Here is a 21,169-nt window from a genome sequence, read left to right as displayed (position 1 = left end):
CATAAAGGTGTTAAGGTTGTCATCTGTATAGGCCTGATTCATGGTTGTATGTGGAAAGACATGGAGATGCTAACACATTCCATGTTCTCTCCAAATCAAATAACACCTACTACTGTTTTGGAGGCTAACATCGACTCATTCATAAAGAAAACAGCCCCCCCTCTGATCAGCCCTCCATTGGATCTGTTGACATGCTCACCTCAAATGTTCTGTTCTGTGGCCATGACGTGAGTGGCACACAAATGGTTGGTTGCATCACGTACAGACCTCCTTTGTGAAGCCACGTATGCACAGATGGCATTGACACTAACCTTCTGGTGGCTGCAGCAAGGGAGGATCTGAGCTGAGATGCAGTTCTATTCCTTTGTGTGCATAACAAAGATCAATCGTCAGTGCTTAACATAGCAGTTAGTCAACCTTGGCTGAACCTCTTCTTTGCCAAGTCTGTGGTTAGATATTGTTGTTGAAGTTCTATAAATCACAAGAGGGCACACAATTAGCCATCTGTCCACTCTGTCCACACCTAGTCTCCCAATAGCTAGCTCTCCATCGCAGTTCTTTGGGCATATGATGCCTGGAGATCATTGTTACAAATTGGCTATCCCAGATTTCTTACCTCAGTTTCACAATGAAATTTACAGTTTTTCTCTCAAACATGCAATTTTATGCTTCTTGCAGATGATGCATTCCGACTGCAACACTGCTACTTTGCATACTGCAGTTTTACTCAGCAACTTTTATTTAACATATTCATATTTCATATGGACTGGCTTATTTTTGGATAGGTTATTGCTATTTTTGTGATTTTCCCTTAATTTTTGGAAACCAATGTATTTTAAGAAGTAATTTAATCATTACTGTTTATTTCTACATTATATCATGAATTTCAATATGACATGCAAATGCAACAAATATTAAAAAATTAATATGTTTTCCACCAGTGATACAAATCACATTCAAAAAGCATATAATAAAGAATTGCTGTCACAATAGCACAGGCACTCAGCAGGAAAACGAAAAAGTGAGGTAGCGAGCAAAAGAAGCTGGGAAACAATTGTGCTATGTGAAAGAAATAAAACAATACATTATTAGTCAAATATTCTATAAGCAAGTAAGTTAAACCAGTACTAATTACATTGCTTAGTAAAAATCATAATGTTATGATTATTAAAGTTTTATATTTTGAGCTTTACAATAATATTATTTCTTAACTTGTTACTCATATGTATAATCTCTAACCCTCAATAAATTACATCAAAACCGGAGTAATATGGCCAAAAACTGCACTGATAATAGCCTAACACATATGCCCCAGGTGAATTTACGATGGAGTAATAAATCATTGCTGTGAAGACTACAAAGTTTAAAATTAAAATAATAATACAATGTATGGCAGTGCTTGACTGATTATATATTTTTAATAAAAGACATGCCATTTCAGTTGTCATCACAAGACAGGGTTCATACATATTTCTGCACATAAAAATTCAGTACTTTTAAGAACCAACAACAACAACAACAAAAAAAAAAAAAAAAAATAATAATAATAAAAACCTATCAGCAAATAGAAAAATGAATTAATCAAAGCAATTATCAATGCTCAAATTTCACTTGTGCAATATTATGTAATCAATATCTTCCTTAATAAATTTTCTTTCCTTTTTCATATTTTCAAATTTAATTATAGATTTCTGTTAATCTAAAGAACTGCATGTATTTAGAATGCATAGAAGAGACAGCACTATGAAATGATATATGTCAGGGCCAGTGCCAGCATTGTAGAATTTTCAGAATTTAGAGAAACACCAAGCAAAAAAAATTTTAGGGATGGTAACATTTTTAGAACTTGGGGCACACAGAGATTGCACAAAGTGGTAAAAAGTCTACTGCTAGATCTGTGTATACTGCAGCGGTCCTCAATCTTTTGACTAACGCGTACCATCTAAACAAAAATTCAAAAGCTTCATTACCACCACTACAAAGTATTACTACCACCACAACTCTTGAACAAAACTCAGATCGCAAAAATTTACAATCTGAGTGTTAGAGAAAAACCTCACTCAAGACGCTGGGGTTTTTGAATTTAATAGTTAAAAATACTTTGCTTCTTTGTGTACCACCTATTTTTTTCCTGCATACCACCAGTTGAGAATCCCTGGTATACTGAAACATATAAGATGAATCTTTTAAACTGCCAATTCTCAATTTCTGTATTAATAGAAAAATTCCTTTCTACAGATAGGTACATGTGGCAAGATTAGAAACATTTTAAGAGACAACTTCCAGGATCAAAAGCAGAAAATGCAAATAATTTTGTTTTCACTGTTCTAAAAATTCTCAAAAAGAATAAAAAATTCAACAGAAACTTCCTGTAAAACATAACCACATGTTAGTACCATAAAGACATTTTGCATTTAGAATTTTTTAGATTGTAAATCATGCCTTCAGATTTAAACTTTCAGAGAGCCAAGGAATACGATTTGAAAGGAATATTATCTCTACCAACTCCATAAAAACAAAAAGCCAGAAGACTTTTGAAGAAAAATTCAGTGTGAGTGTAAAGTGACTTTTACGGCACAGACCAATACACATTTGAATATTTTGATATAATTACACATTAAAAAAAGCTCTTCATCATGAAAAAATATAAAGAAAACAAATCAAATTCTTTTTTAAATAATCAAAGTAGCTTTTTTGCTTTCACTAAGAAAAGAATATACATTTAAAAAAAAAAAAAAAAACACTAAATCATGAAAAAATATAACAGACAAATCAAATTAATTTTTAAATAATTACAGTAGCTTTTTTGCTTTCACAAAGAAAAGAAAGAAGAGTTTCGGAAACTGTGCTTTACAGCATTTATTATCTTGTTTATTTTTCAGAATCAAATTATTCCTCAGCTGGCAAAATTGAAAGTAATTAACCCTTTGCACTATAGCTTAGTGACTTAGTACACCAGCAACTCCAGCAATAATTAGTAATAAGTGTACACTGCAAAAAAAAAGAGGGGGAGAGGGGCAGTTCTGTATCTCCCGTTCTACTGGGCCAATTGACGAAATTCAAATTGTGTTTTCCATGTCATGCAAGTGCAACTTAGGATATATATTAGATTTATATATAGCTTTGTTCTAACATAGGTATTTTGACACAAAATCAGACTTTTTCTGAAATGACATAACATTTTCCCCCATATTTCAATTCTACGATTCAAATTATGCCTAGATATTAAATTCTGTAATTTTTGGTGAGAAATTTAAAAATTTATCTGCAAATTTTTTCAGTTTGTGCCAAGAATAATTCACTTTGCAAACTTTTTAATTTATAGTAACCTATTTTGCTCTCCTTTTTCTTCATTGTCCATGAACAGAAAAAAAGTTATCGTTCATACTTTCAAATAATTTTAACAAAGTGGGTAAACACATTTTCATTATTATCACTTATAATAAACACACCAAATTTCAAAAGGCACCCAAATGTAAATTCATGTATATCTTAGGAAATTTTGAATAAAAAACTCTTTAATACATCTACTTTGATGGCAAAACTTTATAGGTTATAATTCAAAATGTTTTTTGAAAATTTATAAAAATTATTAAAAAATACAAATTATGAAAAATAAATCATAAATTGACAAATTTTAATTGGAATGAAAATAAATTTTGAAATATGAAAGGAAGAATCAAATAAGTTTAATAAAAAAAAGAGCTATTAATAAATACAGTACAAAGTCCGTAATCCGGACTCGTCGGATTCTGGATTATAGATCATCAATTTAAATCTGGTAAGATGGCATGCAGAAATTATACAATTAAAAATATGAAACTGTAATTTATGAAAAAAAGAGCAATTATGATTTAAAAAATATCAAAATTTACACACACACAAAAAAAAAAAACTTAACATTTATTTGTTTACTTTATTAAACTTTTCTTTCAATGCAAGTTGTTTAAGCTGCTTCGTTTTTTTGTGCTAATACTTTCTCTTTTAATTCTATATAAACAGACATAATTTCTTGTTCAGTTACAAAGTTCCAATGTTCAAGTCCTGTAATTGCTGAATAATAATTGCTTGAGAATACCAACTAACTTGTCAATTGGAATTCTTTCGTTTTTCAATAACCTCTCTGTCACATTCTTCAGATCGGAAGCGTGCATGTTAAACGCTTTACTGGCTTTACACGCATGCATAGCGGACGCGCACATCAAACGCACACGCACAACACTTTTTGTGCATGCATAAGTTTGTGGCTTTGAGGTTCGGATTACAGACTTTGTACTGTATATATCAAATTCAATTAACATTAAGGAGCTAAAATTTTGATAGTTAATTTTTTAAAAACTACTTGTGCGATTTTTACAAAACTTGACAGTTTGGCATAATCTGAGTCATAGAATTGAAATATGGAAAAAATTGGCATGTCATTTCAGAAAAAGTCTAATTTTGTGTCAAAATACTTATATTAGAACAATGCTATATGTAAATCTAATACATATCCTAAGTGGTACTTTGGAAACATGAAAAACTTGAATTTTGTCAATCAGCCCAGTAGAATGGGAGATATATAACTGTTCCCCCCTTTTTGTGCATAGTGTGCACATGTATTATAAAATAATCCAGTTACTTGCAATAAAACAAATATTTAGTCCTTAGATACATTACATAAAACAAGTTAAAATTATGAATCTTCAACAAAATTAAATCTTATGTTTTGTAATTTATTACTTTTATGTCTTGCACAATGTAACAATCAGCTGTACGCATGCAGGTTTTCTGGGACAACTGTCGCAAAAATTCACACCTTTTTCTTTTTTCCTGTCTGTTAAAGCATACAACAAAGCACTCAAGTAAGTAAAATAAGCATGTTGCCGCATCGACAGTGAATATAAAGTTCATATTTTAAATGCTGTATTATTTATTGGCGACAAAGGACTGCAAAGGGTTAAAATATGACAGGTAATAAAAATGTTTTACTTTAATATTATTTCTTAAGTATAATAAATATTATGAATTTTGCATGATGTAACATGAAAAGTCTGAAGAGTGAAGTTCTACTGTAAAAATAAGATTACAAGGGAAAGTCTATTTAATATTGAGGTAAATGGCTATCTCATTAAATTGACGAGATATCGAAAAGCTGGCAATAGTTCTGATTAATTTTTATCACTGAATTTGATAAAAAATCGCCAAACTTGGTGTGCATCTGGCCTGGTCCTTCTATAACTATAATTTATCCCAATAGGTACCCAGCTCTTACATGTAACTTTAATTGTATATTCCTTTCAAGTAATTTCAAGAAATGCAAGGTATTACTCAGTTAAGAGAAAATTACATAGACTAAGAGCATCAGCTTTCAGTTTTTTCCATTTCAGAGTAGACCTTTGGAGTACTGAGAGATCTCTACTCTTTACCATGCTAAGAAGAGGTGTACAAGTGCTTTGGTGGAAAGTTCCAGAAGTGCTTCTTTCAGAAAAATAAATCTCATCAAGCTGTCATTGATTCTGTGTGCATTTAATCCATTACATACCCATATGCACTTAACAATAATTTTAAAATATTATCATTATTTTAATATTTTTCAAAGTTATGGTTAACAAAAAAGGCAAAAAATTCACTCAAATAAAAAAATTAACATAAAAACTGGTCTTAAAAATCACCAAATTTAGTGCCACATAACTAGAGAGTTCATTTTCAAAAAAAGAAAAGTTATTTTTGATGAATATTTTATGAACTTTTCATTCATTGAAAAGAAATAATTTCAAAATATTTATGCAGGACTCAAGTATCGCATCTTCTATATTAGAAGTAGGGACAAATTTGAATGAGAACTCAAATATTTACATGTCATTGAATCCTCAAAAAATACTTCTCTCAAATGTTAGTTCACGTTTAGTGGCTGCAAAAAATATGAGATGAGTAAAATTAAGGACGTTTGGCCAATTTGGCTGAAATTAAAGACCTTTGATAATGACCACACAAATCCTGTATCATAATGAGGAATAAATATGTTAGTAATAACCCTGCATCATAATGAGGCCTCATTTCTTTAAAGGGGGGTTACAATGACGTTTTACAATGTAGCTCAGGCTCAACAGCCTCTCTAGCAGTATCCAACCCATGTAGCAGCTCAAAAACTGATTTTGATCCAACACAGGTACCCTAAAATATAGTTAAACCAAATTATTTGCTTCTTGATTATACAGTGCTCTACCTTTTATCTCATCACTGCACCTCATATTACACACGAAAAGTTTTTCTGATATCTTGTGCTTGCATGTTAACACTACTTAATATTGTTTTCAGGACCAGGCTCCAAACATACAGAACACAGGCAGTTGCCTAAGGGGCCAACCTTTTGGAAAGCACCCTCACAAGTGGTACCTAAATATATTCTGCTTTGAATTATCAGTAAGTTTAATTCATATGGGACACCAGTTGCTGACTGCAGAGGCCACAGTGCTAGCTGGAGCCAGGCCTGACTGTTTATGGACAACAATATATATTTATCTGAATTTTGCATTCACTTCAATAGGAATGTATGATCATATCTACTTTCATGTTCTTTCATTAATACAATAAATATTAAAAAATAAAGAATTTGCACAAAAATATTTCTCAAATTCATACCTGCAGGTTGTCAAAATTCAATTGGCAATCCTAATAACTGCAAATTCCATAAACTCTCAATTTCTTAAAAACATGCCTTGGCTTTGTTTAGAGCAGTAGCAAATATTAAGAACAAGAGAGGCAATTAACAAATTTCAAATTACTGAAAATTATGCTGCAGTTTGGGAATAGAAATTGTTGCAATATCTATGCAGTGTGAAACGTGTTAAATAAGTAAATATTACTTGCTCAGAGACAGCAATGAATTTTATTATGGTGGCACCTAAAAGGTAGCCATCGTTACCTCCTATGGAAGGCACAGACTACAATGCCTTCTCTGTGATTTAAACTTGGGTCCGTCAGTACAGCAGATGGAATCACTAACACGTTGGTTGTTCAATCAAAATTGTGAAATTTCTTTAAACTTCATTAGACATATAAAAATATATATATCTGGTCAGATCAGATCTTTTGGATGGGAACAGACTGGCCACCCACAGTACATAGATGATGAGGTCAAAGAAGCAGTTCAAGATTGGCCGCAGATATCTAGTAGAATGTTATGACAAATGTTTAAACAAATATAAAAACAATGTAGAAAAATACAGAAACATGTAAGGAATTAAATACAAAAAGCTTTTAGAAAAAAAAAAATCTGTGATGGTTTATGTTTTATAAGAAATTAGACCTTATTTCTTGAAATAACCTACGTAACCATAAAGATAATGAAATGAACAAATATGAGTTCAAATCCTTAAAACTTTCAGAAGAGACAGAGCACATCTAGCCAATGGGAAACCACACAAAATGCACAGTCGGAAATGCTTTCTTAGCACGGTAGTGACAACTCAAAAATCAAGAAAGAAAGGACATGTACAGGGTAAGAAAACATGTTTATTATTTGGAGTAAAAGGAAAAAAAAAAATAAAAATAAATAAATAATAAACAACATGATGAGACAGCAATCATCATCAAAGAAGGTGTTCAAAATTACAGCCGGACTGTGATGCAGAAACCATGCCTCATGCATCTTCCATTCGTGATGCAGATCTTCCATGCACAAGAGAGGTGAGGGTGCATCACAGTCCAGAGTCATAATTTTGAACACCTTCTTTAATGACAATCATTGTTTGCTTTCGTTCTTATTTGCAAGTTTCTGCTGTACTCAACATAATAAAGCATATTTTGTATCACTGTTTGTGTCCTTCCTTTTTTGCGTGTTATGTCGTCACTATCGCACCAGGAAAGCATTTCTGACCATGCATTGTTATATGATTTCCGACCGTCTAGGTGTACTCGATCTCCTGAAAGTTTGTTACCGCTGTACTGATACACCCTGTATACAGTACAAAGTCTGACATCCAGACTCGCCGGGACTTTGCCAATTCCAGATTTTCAAGGATATTCGATCATCAGTATAAATCTAGTAAGATGGCATGTATAAATTAAAAATATGAAATCGTGATTTATGAAATAATGAAGCATTTATGATCAAAAGGGTATCAAAATTTAACAAAAAAAATTTATTTACTTAATAAACATTTCTTTCAATGTAAGTTAAGTTGCTTCATTTTTTGTGCTAATATTTTATCTTTAATTCTACAGACAGACATAATTTCTTGTTCAGCTGCAAGGTTCTGTTGTTCAATTCCTGTAATTGGTGTGTCAAGAATTTAGACTAACTTGTCAATCGAATTTTTTTCATTTTTAATAACCTCTCTCCCATTTTCTTCACTATTGATAGCGGTATTTTCTGGATCTAGAACCACACTACATATTTCGCTGTTCGTTAATTGATTGATGATAGAAGCATTGCCATCGCAATGAAAATCTTCTGTTATATCATCTTCATTTATTACCGCTTCTCCTCATTTTTTTACAAAATCCAACCTTTGAATTAACAGTTATCATCTTCATCATACTCACCATGAAATATGGTAGCTGGCAATAAATTATGCCAAGAATTTTTTGAAGTATCTGGAGACACATCCTCTCACAATTATGTGATGCTCCACACAGCAGATTTTATGTTAAAATATTTCAAAAATTCTTGAATAGTCTTATCGTTATTTAAGACATTGAACACGGATTTTAAAAATGCTACTTTATATTTGCATTTCGGCGTGTGCACTATACCGATATCCATACGCTGAATTATGGACCTACAATCTGGAGAAAATCTTTCACTAAAACTTTAAATGAAGTATAAGCTGACCAGGTGTCTACAAGAAGGACAATTTCTGTATCATCAGGTAAACCAAACGAATTCAAATTTAAATTTGACCGAGCCTCAAGTATGAAATGATTTTCAAATAAATTATTCATTAACATGTTGACATCCATGCTTTTTTATTTTGTGGGAAAATCTTTATTCATTTTAATGCTCAAGGTCGTGTATTTTTTCCAATTATGAAAAATTTTCACTTGTGCGCTCCTGCAGTATTTGGCCATGAAAAAATTCGTTTTGGAATCTTTGACAACATTTGGAGCTTTTTCTGTAGAGGTTGCCAAGGTATTCCGTGGTGCATCTTGCCCAGTTTCATCAGCGTTGTAAATTTGTTCTGGAGATAACTTTTCACTATTAATGAGTTTAATGAATTCATCTTCAAATTTTCACAGGACTAGTTTCGATGGTTTTACCGAACCATCATCTTCAGCTGCAAAACCGCAAATGAACAAGATAGGAAATAATGTTTAGATAAGATAAGAAAGCCTGGACAAGAATAAGCAAATGGCGCCATCTGTTGGCGAAACCAGAACTAAAACATAATTTCTCTAAAAGCCGAAGGCAAATTTGGATTGGAATTAGGATCGTTAACTAGAACAGAAAGATTTTTATGAATGTGAAATGCCTCTAGAAAATCCAGTTCTCCAATGGAAGATGTTTTTTGAATAATTTTGGCAGCAGAAAAATTGAAAGTGTGATTTTCGGACCAACAATGTTGAGCAACAGAAGACTTCTGTGTTTCCTTTTTTCTAACATATGCCTCATGTTCTTTGACGCGAAATTTTAACGCTCTCTTAGTTTGGCCAATGTAAATTAAACCGCACTGGCAAGGAATCCTATAAATACCCCAGGAATTCATATCCGGAATGGGGTCCTTGAGTATAGAAGTTGGAATTTTATTGATGGGAGAGTAAACAACCCGAAAGTTAAATTTCTGCAAAATATGTGCAACTTTATAGCTAATTGATGGAAAGAAGGGAATGACAACGGAATTTTTATAATCTCCTAAAATAAGAGTGTGGCTTTTAGTGTGTTGAGATGAGAATTTTTTAACTGCTTGATTAATAATGTTGGGTGAAAAGCCCCTGTCAATAGCTATTGCTTTTAAATAATTTAGTTCTTCATCAAGGGCTAGTTTGGAGGAGCAAACTTGAAGAGCACGGAAAACATAGGAATAAAATGAAGCTAACTTTTGTTTAGTCGGATGACATGATTTAAAGTGTGGTGGAAGGCAAACCGATGAAGGTTTACGGTAAACTGTAGTACTGAAGTTGGATGTGTTACGTGTGACCAGAATGTCGAGAAACGGAAGAGAATTGCAAGTCTCAAGTTCAAAAGTGAACTGAATAGCAGGATCAATAGAATTCATTGTTGAAAGAACTCTATTTAAATCATCTTTATTACCTTCAAACAGGGTAAAAGTATCGTCTACGTAGCGGAACCATGCCGGGAAGTTTAAAGTTTCAAACAATTTTGATTCATAATAATGCATGTAGATATCAGCCAGGATGGGACTGAGGGGGCTTCCCATGGCTAATCCCTCAGTTTGCTTGTAATATTTATTTTGGAAAACAAAATGTGTTTGTTTCAAACAGAGTTGAGTGAGAGAAATTAGCTCATCAATTTCGATGCAAGAGAAATGAAATTCGCGAAGTCTGGTTTTTAGACATCTTAATGCACCCTCCACTGGGACATTGGTGAATAATGATTTTACATCAAAAGAAACCATGAGTAAATTACGAGGAGAAATGTTTTTAACCTTTTTTACAAACTCTATTCAATTTTTTATGGTGTAAATGTTATTGTCTAATAGAGTGGAAAATCTAGAAACTAAATATTTAGCTAGCATTAGAAATTGATGAGCTAATTTCTCTCACTCAACTCTGTTTGAAACAAACACATTTTGTTTTCCAAAATAAATATTACAAGCAAACTGAGGGATTAGCCATGGGAAGCCCCCTCAGTCCCATCCTGGCTGATATCTACATGCATTATTATGAATCAAAATTGTTTGAAACTTTAAACTTCCCGGCATGGTTCCGCTACGTAGACGATACTTTTACCCTGTTTGAAGGTCATAAAGATGATTTAAATAGAGTTCTTTCAACAATGAATTCTATTGATCCTGCTATTCAGTTCACTTTTGAACTTGAGACTTGCAATTCTCTTCCGTTTCTCGACATTCTGGTCACACGTAACACATCCAACTTCAGTACTACAGTTTACCGTAAACCTTCATCGGTTTGCCTTCCACCACACTTTAAATCATGTCATCCGACTAAACAAAAGTTAGCTTCATTTTATTCCTATGTTTTCCGTGCTCTTCAAGTTTGCTCCTCCAAGCTAGCCCTTGATGAAGAACTAAATTATTTAAAAGCAATAGCTATTGACAGGGGCTTTTCACCCAACATTATTAATCAAGCAGTTAAAAAATTCTCATCTCAACACACTAAAAGCCACACTCTTATTTTAGGAGATTATAAAAATTCCGTTGTCATTCCCTTCTTTCCATCAATTAGCTATAAAGTTGCACATATTTTGCAGAAATTTAACTTTCGGGTTGTTTACTCTCCCATCAATAAAATTCCAACTTCTATACTCAAGGACCCCATTCCGGATATGAATTCCTGGGGTATTTATAGGATTCCTTGCCAGTGCGGTTTAATTTACATTGGCCAAACTAAGAGAGCCTTAAAATTTCGCGTCAAAGAACATGAGGCATATGTTAGAAAAAAGGAAACAGAGAAGTCTTCTGTTGTTCAACATTGTTGGTCCGAAAATCACACTTTCAATTTTTCTGCTGCCAAAATTATTCAAAAAACATCTTCCATTGGAGAACTGGATTTTCTAGAGGCATTTCACATTCATAAAAATCTTTCTGTTCTAGTTAACGATCCTAATTCCAATCCAAATTTGCCTTCGGTTTTTAGAGAAATTATGTTTTAGTTCTGGTTTCGCCAACAGATGGCGCCACTTGCTTATTCTTGTCCAGGCTTTCTTATCTTATCTAAACATTATTTCCTATCTTGTTCATTTGCGGTTTTGCAGCTGAAGATGATGGTTCGGTAAAACCATCGAAACTAGTCCTGTGAAAATTTTGTGAATTAACGCTGATTTTTGTTGTTTGACTTCTGAATCAACTTTACTATCAGTTAAAGTTTTTCACTTGAAATTTTTAATTGCCTTATACCATGGTGATTTTTACATTTGGTTAACCTTCCTGTCGAATATGTGCATTTAGTTTTTAAGTTCCTTTCTTCATGAAATATTTTGGCTTGAACCATTAGCATTGGACCTGTCAATGGACCACACACTCACTGTGATGCTTTCTGATCCATTCAATTATCACTTTGTTTTTATCGTCACTTTAAGCATAACGAATAACTTTTCTGTTACTCACTGTGAGTGGGGTGTTTGAATCCACAAAAAATTCAAAATGTTTCTTTTCCTATGTCATACATACCTGACTTTACAATGCCATACATCCTCGCATAATTTGAGACATTTATATCTTTATTCACTTTTTGCAGTAATTCCACGTTTTGTTTAACGGACATCAAAACATGCTTTCACTTTGTAGATCCTGTTGCAGCTCCAGAATTAGACTCTTTTTGACATAACAGGGAAAATTCAAACTTTAATTTTCATAAAATAGCTATAATAATAACAGCCTGCAAAAAAATAATAAACTGGATCAAATCAGAAAATTATGGAAGAGCGCAATCTGCTATATTAACTAAAATTATTAAGCCTAGCTTAATAGCGTTTGGTATATATTATTAGCCACGAAAGACAAGTTGTTCCACTAAACTTTGTCTTGCTTCTCTCCCGCACTGATACAATTAAGCCTGAATAGAATTAGTTTAGTTATTTATTATACTTATGTCTATTTCTTGCACATGCTTAAGCCTTATTCTGGGTCTTAAATAATAAATTCCAACATATACTTAAGGCTTATCGAGGGCCGGCGCTAGATATCTTATCACCTGATGAGTCTCTAAATTCTGCTATTAAGCCCCTCCCTAAGTTCCAAATTTTTGCCATCCCTAAATTTTGAATGCCAGCACTTTTTTAAATTCTAAAAATTTTGTCATCACTTAATCTTGTTCCTCAGTGCTTCTCTAAATTCCATAAATTCTGCCACCTGGTGCGACCATATGAGCTCTGGTGCTGGTTCTGTGTTTTTATGAACAACAAATCATTCTTCTTAATTCGATTAGCATTAAATGTAATCTTTTGGCCTGTGAATAATTAAGAAAATTAATTTTTAGCATACAGAAAGAAATTTTTGTTAAATTTTTTCTCGTCAATATTTCTTAATGCATTTAACTTAAACCTATAATCATCGCCAAGCATAAGGACAACATACCATGTTACCATACCCTTTGTTATTCAATCACTAACACAAAAAAGTTGTTTTGGCATCGCTGCATGAGTCATTACTCAAGTTCTCATGTGTTGATACATGAGTGAAAAATGTGTTGAAAATCATGTGGTGATGAAAGAAAAATATAATAAATAATGATTCGCCAGGTTGGCTTCAGACATATAAATATGAGTAGGTGTAAAATCAATGATGTTTCTATGTAGAATGTTTCAGTTTGAGATGTATGCCAAGCAGGTACGCAATCAAATTATTGATCACATAAATTTATGCTAAAATGGTTGTTTCTTCAATAATGAGATATTTTATTTAGTGCCGAAGTAAAATTAAGAATCAGGACTCTCCACATGTGTTTATTATTGGATGAAAAAAAAAAAAAGAATATATATATATATATATCAGGCACGCTTTGCTCTGTTAAATGATATTTTTTTCAAATTTGGAAATACAAATACATGATTAAAACCAAGAAAGTACACAAAACTGCCCTCTTAAAACCTATTATTCCATTGGGTTATAATCATATACAAAGTAAGAAGTTTTTTCTAAATTTTTGGTCTTTGTGAAAAATTAGTTCTAAATTTCTTACTTTGTCTTTAATGATAATTTTCAGCAGCTTAAAGCGTGAAAATACTAGCCATATTTATATTTTTTAATTGTTTTGTTATTATATATAAAGTTTTCTAATCATATATATATATGTAATAATTTCAAGAGCAGGAAAGGCAATGGCAGATTAAATCTCCAGTTTTATTTTCAGCTATACACAAATCGACACTTTAAATGTGACTGTTCCAAAAAGCTTACATAAGAAAGCAGCAGCAGACAGATAGCAATGTAGCTGGGCCAAAGCGTGGAAAGCAAGTGTGTTTGTTATTTGCAGGGTGAAATCTTATTCAGACTGAGTTAGTTTTGGTTCTCAAAGCATTTTGATTGGATAGTTAATATTGCTGTAAAATTATTATTGGCTGCTCGAGTTTTAGTTCAATTTACATCACCAGAATTACGTAAGAGTCATATGACATAGAGTTTTCTCGAAATGACATGACGCAGTGCAAATAGATGTTGCTATTTTTAGAATAGAGAAGGGAAATTAATTTACGCTGCTAATTTAATCTTTAACATATTCTTTATTTTTCTTACATATATATTTAAAAAAAGGTTTCTTTCTAATATTTATTTAAACTTCAGATTTGGGTAGAAACACTCTCATTTATGTACTGCAACAACCATTTATTTTTCACAAAAATATCTCCCATTAAAAAAGGGGAAAAAAAAAAGAAGCATTACTCACAACTTTTAATTAGCATAAAAACTAAATCAATACTTTGTGATTTTTCACAACACGACTGAAAAAAAGTAAGTCTTGAAAAAGCACCACAGTAAAGTAAAGCTATGCACCACCATGTTGCCAAAAAGCACTTCCGTGGCAACCAAGGTATGTGTGTAGCATTATCCTCAGATAACTTTCAACTTTTTCAGATATTTGGCCTGTGTGACAGTATACTATAATACCTTCTATGAAAATTTCACAATTTCAACATAGCGGTGGATGCTGAAATCCTAAGAATGGCATCAATTTTGAGAGTTCTTGTTGCTTACCTAAATTTACCAGGGAGATTTGTAACTAAATGAATCAGTTTAATTACTAATGGCAAATATCACATCCATCCTTTTCCCTTGTATTTATTTATTAATATGTCAAAAAATAGAAAACAACTATTTATTAATGTATATAGTCCATTAAAAAATAATAACTCAGTTTGTCATTAATTTGTTTTTCAATTTACTTTAATTTCATTTCAAATTCAAACTGTCTAACAAAAACTGGAGTTAACCTGTTTTAGCGACTCCCAGCTCCTAACTCCTTTTACCCCAAAATCTGCTTAACTCCGATTCAGACTCCACAGCCCTGCATGATTGCACAACTGATATATAGGTGGAAGGATGAGAATTTTACATTGCAAAAAATTGCTGAAGAACTGGTAAGAGAAGAAAGTCAACTTTGCCAGGTACAAACGGATATAGAAGACAGCAAGGTAAGCGTATTTAATACTATTAGCACGAATGCCAGGAAAAATAGTCAAGTTGAAAGTAAAACTAAATCTAGGAAAAAAATTGGGAATAAGAAGATAAGACCTTATTATATGTGTTGTAAGAGTGGACACTTAATCGCTCAGTGTAAAGAAAATTAAGTAAAAATCAGAAGTTTAAAATAGATGATAAAAATGGGCAGTTTAAAGATAAAGAGTTAATGTTAGTAGAAAATTATGCATTAACTACAGATAAAAGAGGTTAATGCAGATGAATTTCATTGGATCATAGATACAGTAATTACAACTCATTTCCTTAATAACAAAAATTTAATTATAAATGTTAAGGAAATAGATGATATACATACATTTCTAGTTGTTGGAAATTGTGAAAGTAAAGTACTTGGAAAAGATACCGTCAAATTTGCAGAAGTAGACAACCAAGATAAATTGGATTCAGTTAGAAAATGTAATCTTTAATCCAAAACAAAGAAATTTACAATCGGAAGCAAGGTTAAAAGAGGCAGGTGCTCATCTTACAAGCTCAAATAAAAAGATATGGATATATTTTAATAATTGAGATAGATTATGTTCCGCAAAACGACATAACAGACTCTATCACATGAAACTACTTAAGTATGCAATAGATAAAAAGGAAGCTGGTTATGGTACAGAAAATGGAAAGTTAAATAAAGTAGATGATGCGAAACTATAGCATCAAAGATTTTGCCACCATAAATTTTGATCATATACAGAATACTAGTAAAAACTAAAAAAGGTTTACCAAAAATCGAAAAACCAGTGAAAAAGTGTGAACCTTGTATTATTGCTAAATCTAGTAGAATAACTTTAAAACTGCTCCTAAGAGATCCAAAAAATGAATACTCCTGAAAAGTTAATTTTGCAGAAAAGAGGGATAGTTCTGTATCTGACAAGGCAAAGTCTGTAGAAATTATTATACCACAAAATTTCAAAGAAAACGGGAATCTGTAAATGCCAAAGAATAGTATAAAGCAAGGGAAGAAATTAACACAATGAAGAAAAGGAAGGTCTAGGAATTAGTTGAAAAGCCAGAAAAGAAACATATGGTGGGAAACAAATGGGTCTATATGCAAAAAAAAAAATTGAAAAGAATAAAGTAGCTAGATATAAAGCGCGTCTAGTCACACAGGGATTCAGGCAGAAAAGAGGTGAAGATTTTGATGACATTTACAGTCCTGTATAGTAAGTTTATCAGTCAGAATATTTTTTAGAATACTAGTATGTTTGTATGCATGTACTAACTGTCAGTTAGACATGAAAAATACATATTTATATGCTAAGCTCAATAAGAATATATATATATGACCCAGCCAGAAGGATTTACTGAAGAGAAAAATGAAGTGTGTTTATTACACAGGGCCAGACTGCATCAAAGCGGCTGTGAATGGTTTCGTGAATTTTAAAATACTGTTGTGTGTGTACGAGTTTATAATAAATTAAATGCACAAGTCTGATGAAAAGTGAATAAAATTTATTCTTATCACAACAAATAAAAATAAAATGCTTAAATTCCCTTAGAGATATTCTACTGGAGATATCGTAATATCTCCCAGTAGTTATCCTTTAAACTACTAAAAGGTTACTTAATTCAAAACAGAGAAAGCTAAACCAATTTCACCGCGAATTCGCTAAAATCATTAACAACAATACGTGAACAACTCACAAAACAACCAAACTGAGATGTTTTCCTCCGGCTTTTATGAGCTATTTAAACATGCATGAGAAACTTCTCGTATTTTCTCGTTTTTCTGGATATTAAAAGAGTACAATTATGAGATAACTATTATTAAAGTGTTAGATGTGTGTGCTCCTGTATTTAATTTTTCTGCTATAGCTTTCTCTTCAAATAAGTCTTTGCAAGAGAATATACACCAATTTTAATAACAATTCTATTAAAAAAATAGCTAAATCAATACAAAAACCATAACACTGCCCCCTTCCCAAGGACTGCAACGTCCCAGGCAGTAAGACTTACAACCAAGGCATCAATGCAATAATAAACATAACATTACAATAACAAACAGCATAAACAATAACTGGTATTCAAAACTTTTGTAACTGGTATTCAAAACCCCACTCCTGACACCAAAAAGTGTTGCGTGTGTAGGGGTCCATAATAAATTAAATGCACAAGTACGATGAAAAGTGAATAAAATTTATTCTTATCACAAAAAATAAAACAAAATGCTTAGAGATATTCGTACAATATCCCAATATCTCACAGTAGTTATCCTTTAAACTACTAAAACGTTCAACAGAACTTAATTCAAAACAGAGAAAGCTAATCCGATTTCACCACGAATTCGCTACAATCATTAACAACAATAAGTAAACAACTCATAAAACAATCAAACTGAGATGCTTTCATCCAGCTTTTTAAACATGCACGAGAAACTTCTTGTATTATCTTGATTTTTCTGGATATTAAAAAGAGTACATTACGAGATATCTATTATTAAAATGTTTGATGCGCAATTTAATTTTTCCATAGTAGCTTTATCTTCAAATAAGCCTTATGCTGCATTGCACGGGAATATAAAACAATTTTAATAACAATTCTATTAAAAAAGTATCTAAATCAATACAAAAACCGTAACAATACTTTAGAAAATCTAGATTTTAAGAACATACTATGGTTTAATTGCATTTATAAAAGCTCTAATGTAATCCTCTTATTATATGTAAATAGTATTGTAATTTTTAGTAAAGATCAACAGCGTATAGATAAAGTAATCTCACAATTGAGGAAGTTTTTTTAATCTATTAAGGTATTAGGCAGAACTAGAAAGTTACCTGGAATCGAATTTTTAAAAAACGATAAGGGGCTTTCATAAATCAGCAAAAATACAACAAAGAAATTTTTGAAAAATTATTTTCAAATACCAGTAACTTCACTTCCCATAGTTAAAGGCACTATTCTTACAAAGTTAGATAGTCTGTATATAAGTGCAGAAATTCGATATCACTTCATTAGAAGTTAATAATGGGATGTTTGGCCTTTAATTCATCTCCACCCAATTAAATACTGTGGACTTATTTATGAAAGCTGTAACAGCTATTACCTTGAAAAGTTTTGTTTAACTGTTTATAGTATTTTAAGAACAGCAAGTATTGTGTCGACATTATAGAACCAAAGTATGAATTTTTTAAATTACATGCAAGTTTTCATTTTTTGGCTTGCATGAGGAAAAATAAGCTACTGTTGACTTGATGTTCTGTTGTTTTCTTCATGCAAATTAGATCAGAGGTCAATCGGCTATAAACTAACGTGGTTATTGCTGACTGGTCAATGTGTTGCATACGCGAAAGTGGTGAACGCGAGGGAATTCGCCGATTTTCTTTTCTCTTTTGTTGTTTTTAATGAGATTACTGTTACAGCCTAGATTATTTTATTTCTGTTTAGTAAATAAAAATTGGAAACATTTGCTCCACAGTGCTACAATATTTCAAGTACAATGCAAGTATGATGAATGCCTTTTCTTTTAATGATAGAATTCAGTAAAATCCTAGTATACAGTGCGGCCTTGGTGCGACTGAAAATTGTCACCAACACCAAAATGACTCATTTACAGCTCATCATAAACACCACATTTACTGATCATCCTAATGCTGGCAAATGCTGCGTGTACCATACACTAGGATTAAACCAAAAATTCAAACTATGATAGACTAGTTTGTTTTTTTAAAAAAAAGCTCTGTTTTCTCAGAATCTAATGTAGGTCCTCCCTCCAAAAAAGTAAAACACTCATATTTCCCCCCTGAAAAACAGGCACCCATGTTTGACTTCCAAAAATATTTTAATGTATTTTTGTTACTTGAAGAAAAGAGATCTGTATCATACTTTCCTTAAAATTTCTAACTTTTGACAACTTCACTTAACTTTATTCAAATTTTGATTTTCTTCACTTCTACTTGTTACACACCCATTGCAAAACATTCTAAAAATTAAACAGAAATTTTTGGGTGTACTCTTCTGTTACCGGGACCAGATTCAGAAATATATGTACGAAAAGCACAAATGTACATATGTATGTGTGTATGTGCATACACACATATGTACATATAATACATGCAAACATGAACACATACATACATACATTTCTCAGTCTGGTCCTGATAAAAGAACGGTACCACTATTACCAAACAAATAAATGCTAACCCTTAGATTCCAGTAATAAAGTAAAAGAGATTGTGAACGTCAGTGAAAGATCAAAAGAAATTAAAGTATGAACTTTTTCTTTTTCTGAAACACTATGAATCGAATTTCTAAGTGAATAATGCATATAAATTTCAGAATACCCTCCTTCCCATTTTCTTATTCTTGATATTGCAGAAGATAATTACCATACATAATCACTAAAATATACACAATTTGTATGGTATAACCTAAAGATCTACATAAAAATTTAGATATTTGTTAAAAGTTGTCATGAAATTAAATGCTTTTTTGAAATCAAAATTATGCGAGAATATCCGAGTAATTTTAAAACTTTAAATTTTTAAAACTAAACTAACACACATTTGTTTTTAAAATACTACACTGATAAGCAACAATCATTAAATTTCAAACAATAAATATTGTTTTCTTTATGCTTTGCGGTAAAAGAATCATTTGAATTACCATAAAGAAGCAAGCAAGCATTTAGATATGAATCTTTAGAAATTAAATGAAAGTTAATATGAAAATACATGAAACTAACAGCGAAAATCATTTACTTTGCATTAACAGACAAACAATTTATTAAGTTATTTAGGTTAGATAAACAGTGATGTTATGAATTTATAGGTAAACTATCTTAAAAGTTTACATTTTGCACTTTTTAGACTATATTGTGTGGAAAATGTGATGAAATTTGTTTACCGGTACGAAAAAGTAACAATAACAAACCATCATACAGCATGACGCAAGGTTAATCGGCAAAACTGTTTACATTTAAATTCTGATATAACAGCAATCAATAATACGAAATATGATCCACAGATTTTATTAAAATAATCTTCGAAATACGGATAAAAAGGAAAATTTTAAAAAGTAATAAAAGGTAAATACGTATATGACAGAACGTTAAGGTTTAATACTTGTAAGAGAATCATGGAGATCCCTGGGAGAAGGCATAGAAAATATCATTAAAAGCCATTTTTTTCTCACTGTCACTTACCTTGACGTCCAACAATTTCAGCAACATGCTCCGAACTCGGTACTGGAACACATTCTGTAGTATTTTGGCTCTTCTTACTTCTGGATTCGGATTCATAACCTCCAGAACTATAACCCGATTCGCTTTCGTTTCCCAAAGTGAACATCGAGAGTTCCATGGCTAATTGAAGTGCTCTCTGATCTTCCAGAATACTGATACTGCTGCGTTCCATTTCAGTAAAGAGACTAGCTGGCATTGTATTTTCTAAGCACAGATTAAGAATGGTGATTAAGTATTTGTATAAAAATAAGCTAAGGATGCCAGGAGCAAGCCTTACATCCAAATAGCAGCTTTAACACAAAGAACATATTCGATGCTCTGTCCAAATAGCCGACGGTCGTGCCTACTTCTCTGGGACAAGATCCTGACGTCACTGAAGGGTTTGGCGCCACTGCAGAGATAGACGGAGAGAAGGGCGGGGAAATAAATTTAAATCTGATTGGTTGTAATGCCGCGCGTAAGGCGGAGTTTACTTTTGATTGACTTTCCATCCTAGAGTTCCTTTGTGCTGAGAGTCGTCTGAGCAACATCCGCGTCTGCGCGAGCTTGACGATAGCATCCCTTGAAATTTTCTCTTTCTTTTTGGTTTTGATCTTGAAATGCGCTGCGCAAAGTGACCTTGAATTCTAGTATGAAAGGAGCAGAGGAGTGAATGCTCTCTCTCATCTTTCTTTTTTCTTAC

General features: G+C 32.1%; 1 protein-coding gene across 1 annotated transcript in view; it reads right to left on the bottom strand.

Annotated features, from left to right (window-relative positions):
* The window catches only part of LOC118189944 (RNA-binding protein MEX3B-like), a 30,453-nt gene extending 9,519 nt beyond the window's left edge, over positions 1-20,934 (bottom strand). Inside the window, exon 1 of the mRNA XM_035360668.2 lies at positions 20,449-20,934. Coding sequence (XP_035216559.1) covers positions 20,449-20,683 — 235 coding nt within the window. The 5' untranslated portion in view covers positions 20,684-20,934. The remainder of the gene's footprint in view (positions 1-20,448) is intronic.
* Between the last annotated feature and the right edge of the window lie 235 nt (positions 20,935-21,169).

Source organism: Stegodyphus dumicola, chromosome 6, assembly GCF_044657685.1.
Source record: "Stegodyphus dumicola isolate Sdum_Otavi_A_Nest chromosome 6, ASM4465768v1".
Classification (NCBI taxonomy): Eukaryota; Metazoa; Arthropoda; class Arachnida; order Araneae; family Eresidae; genus Stegodyphus; species Stegodyphus dumicola.
This window is presented reverse-complemented; position numbering and strand designations above follow the sequence as displayed.